This window comes from Ruditapes philippinarum, unplaced genomic scaffold (assembly GCF_026571515.1).
Source record: "Ruditapes philippinarum isolate M1 unplaced genomic scaffold, ASM2657151v2 ctg7661_1_1_1_1, whole genome shotgun sequence".
In the NCBI taxonomy this organism is placed as follows: domain Eukaryota; kingdom Metazoa; phylum Mollusca; class Bivalvia; order Venerida; family Veneridae; genus Ruditapes; species Ruditapes philippinarum.
This window is the reverse complement of record NW_026860523.1, coordinates 48,220-61,817: the sequence shown is the minus strand read 5'-3', so window position 1 is coordinate 61,817 and position 13,598 is coordinate 48,220. Positions and strand designations below refer to the sequence as shown.

General features: G+C 32.2%; 1 protein-coding gene across 1 annotated transcript; it reads left to right on the top strand.

Moving 5' to 3' along the window:
* The first annotated feature begins 6,077 nt into the window (after positions 1–6,077).
* Positions 6,078–13,385, top strand: LOC132760458 (thioredoxin-related transmembrane protein 2 homolog). The gene is made up of 6 exons (XM_060752430.1): positions 6,078–6,188; positions 7,794–7,870; positions 8,409–8,515; positions 8,839–8,904; positions 9,865–9,994; positions 13,149–13,385. The coding sequence occupies exons 1-6, from the start codon at positions 6,080–6,082 to the stop codon at positions 13,257–13,259; spliced, it is 600 nt and encodes a 199-aa protein (XP_060608413.1). The 5' UTR covers positions 6,078–6,079; the 3' UTR covers positions 13,260–13,385.
* The last annotated feature ends 213 nt before the right edge of the window (positions 13,386–13,598 follow it).

The window sequence follows — 13,598 nt, the reverse complement described above, 5'->3', positions numbered from 1 at the left end:
CGAAAAAGCTATCACTGCAATATGCAACTAAAATTTCATCTAATAGCAAAAAATCAAGCTAAAAAATTTATTTTCAAACCAAGTTATACTGAAAAATTTGTTAACAAACCAAAGGAAATTAAACCATTAGGCCTTCGTTTAAAAGATGATTTAGATAAATTTAAAATTAATCCAGACAGTATCCTTCAAAATGAAGATAAGGATATTTCACCTTGGTCTTATTATTCCCCGAAAATAAATATTAAGCTTTAAAATATAAAACAAGTCATCAAATTCACTTGAACATTTCAAAGAGAAGTTCCTAGCAGTTAAGGAAGAACATGAAGATTTTATACATATTTATACGGACGGTTTAAAAGAAGGTTGCAAAGTAGCTGCGGTTGTGTTTGAAAATTAATTTTACATCTAGTATGAGGTTACCAGATAATGCATCATTTTTTACTGCAGAAGCAAAAGCTATAGATTTAGCATTGTCATACATAGTACAGCATACCCATGATAAATTTGTGATATTTTCTGACTCGCTTTCTGTTTTTATATCCATTAAAAATAAAACAATCTGACCATATCATGATAAGGAAACTTCTTATACGATTTCATGATATACTTACAACAAAATCTGTTAAATTATATTGGATTCCAAGTCATGTAGGTATACGAGGAAATGAAAATGTAGATGTTTTAGCCAAGCAATCATTAAATTTTCAAAAACTGACTTATTGTTAACTGCTTGTGATTTTAGACCGGCTATAAATAAACTCGAATCATCTTAATGGAAAGCAAATTGGGACAATGCCGTTTTTAACAAACTTCACGATATAAACCCATCTCTTGATGTGTCACCATCTCTATCTCTGCCAAACCGCCATGATCAAACAGTTCTTCTTCGATGCCGAATTGGACACACTAAAATTACCCACTCTTATCTCCTCACGACTGACAATGCCCCTTTCTGTGTAGCTTGTAATAAAATTTTACTGTCAAGCATTTTCTTCTTGAATGTCATGATTTTTCACAGGCCCGTAATAGATTTTATTGTGTAAATTCACTCAAAGAATTTTTTAATACAATCCCATTAAAAACATCATTATTTGAAAGAGTTAAAATTGAATTCTAGGATCTAATTGGCTCATTTTCATTGTCATTTACAAAGTTTAATATAACATTTTAAGCCTATTATAGCATTCGGCACGATATATCCAGTTATGTGTTGAAGTGCCGTAAAAATCCAAACAAACAATCTACCTATACCTACCTACCTACCCATAAATTATTTTAATTGTGTAATCGGTATATTAATGATATTTATGAACTTTAAGTAAAATGATTTTAGATATCTGACAGCTAGTGATGAGTATTAAGTAAACCATCATTTTAGTTTTTAGCATCATTAATTATTAATGTTTGATTAAAAATTGTATGTTTAAAAAATTATGTATAGCACTGATACGGTGACTCTACATGTATATACATTATGCGCAATCAATTTTTATTGCAGCTGTTTTATCATTCATGTTGATACTATACTTTGAATTATATACAGTCGTTTATAAAAAATCTCTTACAGCTTAAGTTGTACTGTTGTAAACTTGTCGACTTGAAATAAAACTTACCTTATCGTCTTGGCTACCTTATTTTATTAAACATTTAGTAGTGTACGTCCCAAAATAAATAGTTTTATTTGATCTTTATTACTGTCAAGCCTCTGATGACTCAGACTAACAAAATGGACGCAATCGCAAGAATGTTGCGACCTCCAAGCTTAAAATCCGTGAAAGAAGGAGCAAAATCATTATTTATCCCGCATTTTATAGTGAATTTATTTCTTTCTACATCATTCTTTATTGTGAAAACCCTGCCACCGATTTGTGATGTGTTATTTGAGGATTGTTCTCTTGAACTCGTAAGTAACTTTAGAATAAATAAGATTCGCCCTAATCACGATTCGACCTAATTTAATTGCCTGTTGCTGAGGCTCATTCTTTGGCATCCTCCAAGATTGAGCAGTCTAAACAAACATTCTAAGGGGACTTACATGCATAGTTACGAAGTACCGCTAAATGAAGGGCTTGAGCTATTGCCAGCAGGGTTTTTGGGCCTGGGCACCGCCAAGGAAGCTGAATTGGTGTTGCCTAGATGGTTGAAAAGTAACTTATGTACAACTATATTCTGCAACTTTTTTTTTTGAAATTTCTATCTAGCAAAAGTGTGTCTGTGTCCTTTTTCTTTCTATCCTATTTTTTTTTCTTTATTCTTTTTTTCTTGTGCACGTTAAAAAAATGTCAAGTATGACAGTTTAACATGTAGATTGGTGAGAGTGGTTTTGTCAAACTACCGGTTCGGCAAACTAATCTTATATTATAAAGGAGGTTGTGGTTTCGACTTAATTTATATAGTGCAAAAAATATCTATTGTATAATGGCTGTCTGTGCGAAAGTCTGTCGGTCCTCGGACCTCGCCAACTAAAAATCAGGAGGGCCGAGATAAATTTCCAAGGCCAAAACACCATTTTCGGGGAAGGGGCCTCAGCCTTTTTCTTGGGGAAAATATGCGTGATTTTTGCATACTTTTGGAAAAGGGGTCTCAAATTTAATACAAACTTTTAACAAGTTCACAAACTTTTAACAAGTTCTTCAAAATAGAAAAGCAAAAAGCACTAATAAGGCAGTAAAAGACCTTAATTCAACACCATCATTTAATTTTGTTCTAAATTCTATGGGAAATTTCAAAAGACTTGGGAATTTTGAGGACCAAACTGGGGATAAAAAGAGGCTAGTTTAGTTGGGGAAGCAGCCTATATTCGGCCTCTACAAAGAAGGGTTTTTTGGCCCTGATTTCGATACAGTCAGTCCTTGTGTCCATATAAAATTTCAGCCAGTTTGAAACAATTTTTGGCCTTCTGAAATATGCAAAACTTTCAAGATCGATCTTTTTTTTTTCATTTTTGCTTGTATTCATAGACCCAGATAACCAAAATCACCCCAAGATACAACCAGTTTTTGCTAAGTAATGTAAGCCACCATCTTATCTTGGATAATTTCCTTACTAAAACATATTTTTTCTCCAACCTTTGAAAGATGTATCGTTTTCTTGTGAATTAAACTAAAGGTTTCTTTATTATGTTTTTGTATATTTTTTTCATAGTATCCGATAGTTGAGTCTGATAATTCATATTTTCTAAATATTTTTGTTTATAATTATGGCAATATCCCTCCCCCACCCCTACAAAAAAATACCTTTCAGAGTCCGGGCCGGGAAAAAGTCATCAGGGCCAGAAATAAATCTAAGGATCCCAGTCCTTGTGGCCGAAAGTTTTTTGACTTTCGCATTGGCTGTTAAATGGGCACATCAATTATCATCGGTCTTAATCTGTTGTTTATCACACATTTTCATGCAATTAAAGACAAGCTATTGAAAATTTAAACCTATTATTTATTTTTTTCCTTTGCATGATACAGTTATATTTATATAAAAGCTTAACTCAATACAAAAGATCTCAGTAAACAAACATCATAAAAAGATAAACATGTACATATAAGTAAAGACTGAAACAAAGGAAAATGATTTAAAATTTACATGAATTTAAACATTAAGTGAAGCCTGTAAAATATGAAAACATTTTTTTATAATCTAGGTTTAACTGTATTCACAAATGGTAAAAGCTGAAAAAGAAGGACCAATGTTATTAATTAGAATAAAATCAACATTATACGCAGAAAATTAAAACCTGGAAGATAAAAATTAACTCTGTATTTTATAATCTAAATGTATACACAAAAACAAGACATGCAAAAAACATATAAAATATTAATCCAAAAATCTAAAATAAGAAAAATTTGTGCCATGATTTTATAGTTAATAAACAACACATCTTTTTAAAACACTTATTCATCTCTATATAAACAATTGACACATGCATAGTATTAAAGGGAATCTACCATGATTTTTACGTAATAAACAACAACAATCTGTTTTTATTCTTTATTCACCACACTACATTAAACTTAAAAATGTTCCTCATAAATCCTGTCGTTGAAGTTGTTGGATCCTATTTACATAATCTCAGTAGTTGGGAAGTAGTCATCTCGTCATCTTCGAACTTGTCCCAGGCCTCAAATTTTTTAATATTTTTTTTTGTTTATATAAGACTAATTAATCAAATAACGAACAAATCATTATCAAAATAGGTATAATATATAGACATCTACAAGTATATAATATATTCAAAGGAAGTTTAATGTAATTTGTGTCATGATTTCGATTACAAACAAACACTATTTGATGTTTTTAAACCACCTTTATTATAAGCATGTACGCTGAACCAGTGTACTTTGCCTATATTCCGTACTATATTAAAATAAGATCAGATGTGGAAGCATCGCGAGGGGTAATGATTGATATGATGATAAACAACCTTATGACTGTAGGATATGTAAAGTGTAGAAGTATCTTCGCTGGCGACCAAAGTATAACAAATCATATTGGTCTTTTGTGGATTTGTGCATGATTCCTCTCTTAATTAAAAGGCTTTAGTTGGCACCGAACTGGTTAGTGACGAAGTAAGCCACCGATAATGTCTCGAGTAGATAATAATGTGAACAGATGGGATAAAGCAGGTGGGTAAGTCAGATAAATGACTAAGATGGTAAATAAGAGGGGTGGTCTGAGTTATCAGGTTATTCCATTATTTTTGTATATTTCCTTTTTGTGCTTTGTTGATATCTAAAGGTGTCATATTGGTTATTCTAATATACTATCCATGTCTTTCAGTAGATTACCTGATTTTCATTGCTGTAAAGTTGTTTTATAATAATGATCTTTCAGAATACCTAATTGATTAATATGAAAGAAGATAAAGGGGAAGTCGAATTTAAAAAAAATCTTTTTTTTTAAAGATCAATCTAGTATAACTTGCTGGATTATCCCTTGATTTACAATAAATCGAGGAATGCATGCACTCCACACGGCTTAGACTGCGTTATGACAACTGAAAATTTTCATTAGTAGTGTCGTCGCTGCACTTCCCAGCGTGCCCCGATTTTTTAGAATGAGTTTGCTATTAAATGATAGCATAGGCACGTAGTTCTCGATTTTTCAATTTTTTTTTGGTTGTTCAGTGCTCCGCAACTGAATGTATAAGTGTGTCGTGCAAAGATGAAATTTCCTTTGTATTATGATTTACATGTTGTTACAACGTCCGACATAATTGCCGAGTGGTATTATGATGTATAGAGCGAATTAGTACATTATTTGTACCATAATTTTGCATTTATAGAGCAAAACTGGAGTGGATCTGTTCATATGTTTGGTCAGCACGCCTTCTCATTAAAAAAATTAACTTTGGTTTTCAGTTATTTATTTAGTTTGGTAGAAGAAAGCTTTTCTCTTTATTAACCTAAGTTGTGCTATGATTTCACTCTTGGTATTTACTCCTTATAAGCCAGTCATATCTTACTGATGTATGGTGTTGAAAACTTTTAGCTAAAGAGTAAAAATTTGGCGACTTGATGTCTTAGATTGTTTTACGCGGAAAGGATTGGTCTTTGAGTCTATCAAGTGTAACTTAATACCAGATTTTATGATTAGCTAGCTGTTTATCTTATTTCGAGAAACCCAATGGGAATGGATCTCACTATTCTTGACGTGCCAAATAGAAAAAGGCGTAATTTCAGTTATTAAAACAAATAAAAATGTATTGCACACATGTTACCAGTATGGAGTAGATAATTGTAGAACATTGCATTGATTTTTTGTAGGCAGACTGAGCTCTGTAGACCTTTACCCAGTTAACAAAACTTGTTGAATATACCAAACATATTTAAGATTTTTCTAACCAGCTCAACTTTTTGCATTCATTTGTATAATTATGTCATTTTTAGAAGAATTTTTTTTTTATAAATTATTAATTTTTACTTTACTATTATATTATTAAAAGTGCATGTTTCAAGTAATTTGACTTTTTCTATTTTCACTAAAAAGATTTAACATGCACATATGAGGAATAACTTTACTGTATTAACTATTGTAAAACACACCTAGTACTAACTGTCTTGAAACATCCATGTCTTTTTCAGTGGCAATGGCAGAGTACCTGTCTGTGGCGTGTATGTTTGCAAAGGCGTTAAATCTAGTCCTATTTTACCAAATCAGCGTTCCATATGCATTTGTATATTGTATATTTTGTCTTTGTAAGTATGTTTTATAATAAAAGCTGTATTTTTATCAATCCTTTTCCTGCTAATGTTCGTCCACCTTAATAGGACAAGGCAAAGCATTAAATTTGTTTGCCAGGATAATCCTTGGTTCGATTCTTCGGGCAAAGCGAACCGTCTCCATGACAATAATTTTTATCAATATCTCTCACATTGATTCTAATGGTCATTTGTCACTAGTCACAGATTCAGAAGTCATGAGAAAATCAGATTAGTAGTCAGGAACTTGCGAAGTAATTGGTAATTTTTGGTAACCAATTACTGGTAATAAATTACTGGTTGGTTACCTGGTATAGCCAGTCAGATGGATTAACTGGCAAGATATGGCCAAAAATGTGTTTAAACTAAAAAATAAAACAAACAATCCAGCTGATGTTTCATAATGATTGTGACCAGCTATGGGCTTGTCTATGGTTAGCTAAATTGACTTTTATATAAGAGTTTTTTTTTGCTGTGAATGAGCAATAGACAATATATTCAGGCATTTATTTTTTGTTTCGATACTGACCTGGCTTAACAACTGTTTGCCATGCCATTAGTCCTGGAAGAGTGAAAACATGTACCAACAAACTACTGTAACCCTACGAATATTCGCGACCAATTAATATTCGCTTTATTCGCGGATGGCCATGAAGCGCGAATATTTGTTTGCGCGAATAAGTCCGCACGATTTCGAGAATAAATTGGAGAGAAATTTTTATTTTAGACGTTGTTCATGCTTTAGCTACTTACCGGATATATTCGAATTTTACGGGCACCTGTTAGGAAGTAATGAATTGTTATGAATATTGCCATAAAGCAATAAAAACACAAACTAAGTAAACTACTACAGTAACTATTTTATAAATATCAAAAGAACTCTATGTCAATATAGCAATCAAAATAAACATCCGCATTTTAATACAGTTTATGAAATACTAGAAGGCCTATTGTCAATCACGTTTCTTTTCTGGTGTGCTTTCCAGACCATGATAAGGCAAAAACGATGCCGAAACATCCCTGCATTCTAAGGGTTTGTTTTTTATCCGCCACCCTTTTAACGACATGTTTTGAAATGAAGACGAACGATGCATATGTACATATATAGAGAAAAATGTTTTGCTGAATTGTGATCACAATTCACTTACCAATACAATATAAGGCTAGCGTATTATTAATCCCATTTAAGACACCAATAATGACCTCAATTATTGAAGATTAATAGTCGGCTAATGGATTTTACGGCCCCATCGGACTTTCCAATCCGCGAATATATTTTTTTCGGAAATCAAGAAAACGCGGAAATTAATATTCAGGGATATGTCCGACCTCTGCAAAACGCAAAAATTTGTATTCGCGAATATAAATTGGGTTACAGTTTATTCTTGCTTTTAATTTATATATGTGATGTAGAAGCATGTGGAAATTTAAGTCTGGTTGAATGGCCTTGATATTAAACTCTACTTTCACTTTATTGATAGAAAGACAGGTGCTTCATACTTTCATTAGTATCTTGTTGAACTAATTTTGTAAAATATTAAAAACAGTCATACTACCCATCAATAACACATTATTAACATTAATTCCTATATTGCATTTCAGTACATTTTGTATTTCTACCAATGCCAGTTTATAAAGGTCCAGAATTTGTGACATACTTCCGAGGGCCTCATTTAAAGGTGAGTGATCCTAAACATTTTAACATTTATTAGTCTGTTGGTTTGGTATATTAAGGTTGAGTGTGTAAGTTCTCAATTTAATTTTGATTTTCTAATGTTTTAAGTAATAAGGATCTACTTTGCTCTGTGTTTAAATCATTATTATCTTTTTATATATACATAGTAAAGTAAGATGCATGCAGCTTGTCTGAAATTTAGCATATAATGTAAGTCCTCCACATGTCTTAGTCATTTCAGTACATGTAACTTAGTAAACCTGTTGTTGTTTCCTGCCATTTATATAATCACTGTCCCCACTAAAGAAAAAAAAACTTTGAGATTTGAGATAATATTGTTTCTTGTCTTCATTATCTGTAACCATTTCCCAGTTAAATTTATTTTGCCCTCATCAAGCTATGGTTTTGGATTTGTCCATTGTTACTTTGACAGAACTTTTACTGTTAATTCAGCAATCTGCACTCTGCAGTGTACAATGTTTACATAGGAAATGTTTCATTTTATGCAGGTAAAAACTAAAAGGTCTGTTGTTACATTTCAGAATGAGATAGCTCGAGACAAACGTGTTACTTGGATTATATGTTTCTATGCCGCCTGGTCTCCACCATGTGTAAATTTAGCTCCAATATTTGCTGAGCTTTCTTCAGAGTAAGTTGCTGATTAGGTTATCAATCATATTGTAAAAGAACTATAAATAGAAATAAAATCTAATCTGTTATATAGATTGTAAAAGGTAAATCTTACAAGTGCTTAAATTAACTTTTTTCCTGGTTATACCTTTAGAGGTACATAAGAAACAGTAAATTTCATGAAAGTTTAGCCTCAGCTTTTACAGTACAACTGTATAAATGTGAAAAATTAACATGTTCAATTTAGAATTAATTTACTCCAAATATCAAAGACTTCAAAATTACAAAAAATTAAGCTCTATTTCCTAAATTTGCATACTCATTTTGTAACATATATTTCAGATATAATTTAGATAATTTACAGTTTGGAAAGCTAGATGTAAGCAAGTTTGCTGAAGAGGCTGCAGAGTAAGTTTTAGTCTTTCAGTTACATTATTAAAACCCATAGCGTGCATGCTTGTGGCTACAGAATCTACCCATGCGACCAGTGCAGACCGAGAATGATCAACACAATCATGCTCTGCATTGGTCACTATTTTGTTTGCACTGTAACATATTTTGAATTTTTTTGCTAATCATGATGAATACAATGTGGTTATGTTAACCTTGACTGATGGAGAAGTCCATATAAGATATTTAGCAATATAAGAGTTGAACAAACCATTTTAAATGAAAAAAGCAAGATGAATAACATCTGATAATTTAATGTTGACTTAAACTAATTTCACAATGTCAAGCTGACCATAAATACAGCCATATTGTCCTCAGGCAGTGGATCTTAACATATAAGGAAAAACTAACAATGAATATGCATAACATTGACAGTTTGTTGTTTTGTAAAATATTGATGGGCCTATAATCAGCTATTCTTTAGCACACTCCTCTGGTGCGATTTATATATGAATGTTGTCATAAAATTTCCTGTTAAGATCGCATAATAACTCATACTGTAGCAAATTGTTCTGTTAAGTACTGTAATCGTAATAGGTAAAATCATAATTTAAAGAAATTACTATTTCTACAGTAAAGAAAGTACTATTTTTACACTAATCAAAAAACTAATTTTACACTGAAGAAATTACTATTTCTACACTAAATTAATTACTATTTCTACACGTAAGAAATTTCTATTTCTGCATTAAAGATATTTCTATTTCTAACTAAAAAAATTACTATTTCTACACTAAAGAAATTACTATTTCAACACTAAAAAAGTTACTATTTCTACACTTAAGAAACTACTATTTCTACACTAAAGAAATTACTATTTCTACACTAAAGAAATTACTATTTCTACACTAAAGAAATTACTATTTCTATACTAAAGTAATTACTATTTCTACACTAAAGAAATTACTATTTCTACAGGTACAGAGTGAACACATCATCATTTTCCAAGCAATTGCCCACTCTAATACTGTTCCAAGATGGGAAGGAAAAGATGAGAAGGCCAGCTATGAGTGGCAAAGGAACTGTTGTCAAATATGTATTTACCAAGGTACTGCAAAATCATTATTATTCAAGGGGCACTAAATTTCTTTTTTTTTGGTCATGTCAGTCCATGAATTAAATGAATCCAATGTGTCTTTTCCTGAAATAATGCACAGAAGGACAAGATCTGAGGTCTTTCTACACCAGTAAAGCTGGAATGTCGCCATATAACCTATTCCGTGTTAGTGTGACATAAAACCAGACCAAAAAAATAAAATTTGTTGTATGATTATTTCTATTACATTATTCGCATTTTATATATTTTTTTTGCAAAAATAGACAATTCATGAATTTAAGAACAAGGAGAATTAATTTTTATGCCCCCAGGCATATAGTAATTGAACCGTCCGTCCGTTCGTCTGTCTGTACGAGGTTAACCTAGAATGGCAAGTTGGATTTTTCTTAAGTTCTACCTGTACCAATGGCTTCTTAGTTTACACACTTACTAATCAATACAAAGTACATGATCTGGGCAAGTTACATAACTCTGGCTTTCATATTTACCAAGTTATTGCCCTTTTCAGCACTTAGAAAATGAATAATGGTTAACCTAAATTGGCAAGTTGGAAATATCTTTAGTTCTATCTATACTAATGGCTTTATAATTTCCACACTTACTTATCAATACAAAGTACATGATATTGCCAAGTTATATAACTGTGTCATCCAAATTTCCCAGTTTTTTCCCTTTTTTCACTTTGAAAATAGGGCCTTGTCTGGTTAACCTATTTCGGCAAGTTGGATCTTAAATTTCTCCTAATTGCTTTATTTCTTTAATAATATCTTTCATATTTAGTAGGTGGATACCTTTGATGGTCCTCGAATGTTTTGTGGAGTAAGCGGTCTCTAGGGTCAAGGTCCCTGGTTTAAAAAATAAATATAAACATTTTTGCTCATACAGCCATTATTTTTTAGTTGATGTCTTAGTTTAATGCAAACATGCCAAGGGAGGTCCTCCTTCTTTGGGTGTAGTAAGGGGTCATTTGGGTCAAGGTCAATGTTACCAATGTCAAGGTCAACAATGTTAAAAATAGATTTTTACATTTTTACAAGTGTATTAACCTTATTCTATAGACAGATGTTATTTATAATTGATAGAAACATAAAATTTGATGGAGTTAGTGATTAGTTGGGTCAAGGTCACCAGTGCTAAAAATAGATTTTTACACATTTGCTCATACAGCCTTTATTAAGTGACAGATATTTTATGTTTGGTAGGAAGATAACTTGCATGATATTCATCCTTTTGATTGGGGTAGTGATCAGTGGGTCAAGGTCACTTGTGCTAAAAATAGATTTTTACACTTTTGCCCATACAGCTTTTATTTATTGACAGATGTATTTCATATTTGGTAGGAAGATAACTTGTATGATATTCTTCCTTTGGATGGAGTAAGGGGTCAGTTGGGTCAAGGTCACCAGTGCTAAAAATAGATTTTTATACTTTTGCCCATATAGCCTTTATTTATCGACAGATGTATTTCATATTTGGTAGGAAGATAACTTACATGGTATTCTTCCTTTGGATAGAGTTAGGGGTCAGTTTGGTCAAGGTCACCAGTGCTCAAAATAGATTTTTAACCAGGTTTCCGAAGGAAAAAACTGGTTATTAGATTGAGGTATGTCGGCGGCGGCGGGCGGGCGGGCGTAAACAATTTCTTCTGTGCGCAACTCCTCCTACATTTCTCAACGGATTTTGACCAAACTTTCACAGAAGCTTTGTCATCAAGTGCCCTGGCGCATATTGTCGGGGTTTTGCGATTAGATAATATTTGACCTAATTATGGCCCTTTGTTTTTTTTTCCTTATATAGAATATATAGTGAACAATTTCTTCTGTGCGCAACTCCTCCTACATTTCTCAACGGATTTTGACCAAACTTTCTCAGAAGCTTTGTCATCAAGTGCCCTGACACATATTGTCAGGGTTTTGCAATTGGTATATATTGGACCTAATTATGGCCCTTTGTTTTTTTTCATTATAGAGAATATTATAGTGAACAATTTCTTCTGTGCGCAACTCCTCCTACATTTCTCAACGGATTTTGACCAAACTTTCTTAGAAGCTTTGTTATCAAGTGCCTGGCACATATTGTCGGGGTTTTGTGATTGGATAATATTTTACCGAATTATGGCCCTTTGTGTATTTTTTCCTTATACAGAATATAATAGTGAACAATTTCTACAGTGCGCAACTTCTCCTACATTTCTCAACGGATTTTGACCAAACTTTCACAGAAGCTTTGTCATCAAGTGCCATAGCACATATTGTCGGGGTTTTGTGATTAGATAATTTTTTACCTAATTATGGCCCTTTGTTTTTTTTCCTTATACAGAATATAGATTTTCTATATAGTGAACACTTCTTCTCTGCGCAATTCTTTGCGCAACTCCTACAATTCTCTAGGGATTTTGACAAAACTCTCGCAGAAGCTTTGTCATCAACTCTTGCTGCATGTTGTCAGGGTTGAGATTTGATAATGTTTGACCTAATTATGGCCATTTATTTTTTTCCCTTATATAGAAATATATTGTTTTTGTTCCATATATAGAATATAAAGTGAACAAATTCTTATTTGCACACCTCTTCCTACAAACTATTTTGACAAACTTTCACAGAAGCTTTCTCATCAAGAGTCCTTGTTCATATCATTGGGGTTTTGTGATTTTGGGTGGGCGGGCTGGTGTTCACTTTAAAACAAATGCCCCTGCATGACGAAGCTTCTGTGAAATATTTTACTGAAAACCTGGTTGCATCGCATTGCGATGTTCCTTGTTATACTTTTGCCCATACAGCCTTTATTTAATGACAGATTTATTTCATATTTGGTAGGAAGATAACTTGCATGAAGTTGAATATTTTTCAACTTCACAAGTCAGAGTAATTACTTGGCAACTTATATTTTTCACAATTACAAAATGCCATGACTTTGTCAAGCTATATAACTTGTGTTTACAATTTTTTGGCAATTTTTCTGTCCATAACTGAGTGAATTGGTAAACATTTTTTGAAATATTGCTACTGACAAGAATCTGAGCCGGGGGCATTTGTGATTAACAAACACATTCTTGTTTTAGCTATTATTGAAATTTTACAGCTATTATTGACAATTTACTGCTTGGATTTGACTATATTAAATGATTGTAAACTTTCTTTTTCAGCAAAATATCATCAATGACTTTGAACTTAATGAAGTGTATAGTCAATGTAAGAAAGTCTTACCAAAGGCAAAGAAAGACAAAGATGTACAACAAGAAAAGAAAGAAAATTGATGTGACAAAATAAACTAAATGTTTGTCCGGTTTGTTGGTGAAAATCTCATATGCCATAATCATCAACTTAGTGCAGTAACGGGTTAGTGCCTTCTAAATTAAATAGGAGTTAACCAGTTTTTGCACTTAAGTGATGATATAGAGGATATTTGTTTAGTTCAGTGTAAGATCGGAATATATTTCACCGAGTGAGCACCAAAAGGTATATTTCACGAGTGGCGCAGCCACGAGTGAAATATGAACTTTTGGTGTTCACAAGGTGAAATATATTTCGATCTTACACTAAACTAAACAAATTTTCTTTTTATTATATGCAAAGAAACGTTTTAAAAAGACATT

What these genes read in the sequence shown, in the direction of transcription:
- LOC132760458 (XM_060752430.1), top strand. Translation starts at nt 6,080, where the DNA reads ATGGCAGAGTACCTGTCTGTGGCGTGTATGTTTGCAAAGGCGTTAAAT. An exon ending in ATATTGTATATTTTGTCTTT is followed by an intron (nt 6,189 to 7,793) that starts GTAAGTATGTTT and finishes ATTGCATTTCAG; the next exon opens with TACATTTTGTATTTCTACCA. An exon ending in TTTGCTGAAGAGGCTGCAGA is followed by an intron (nt 8,905 to 9,864) that starts GTAAGTTTTAGT and finishes CTATTTCTACAG; the next exon opens with GTACAGAGTGAACACATCAT.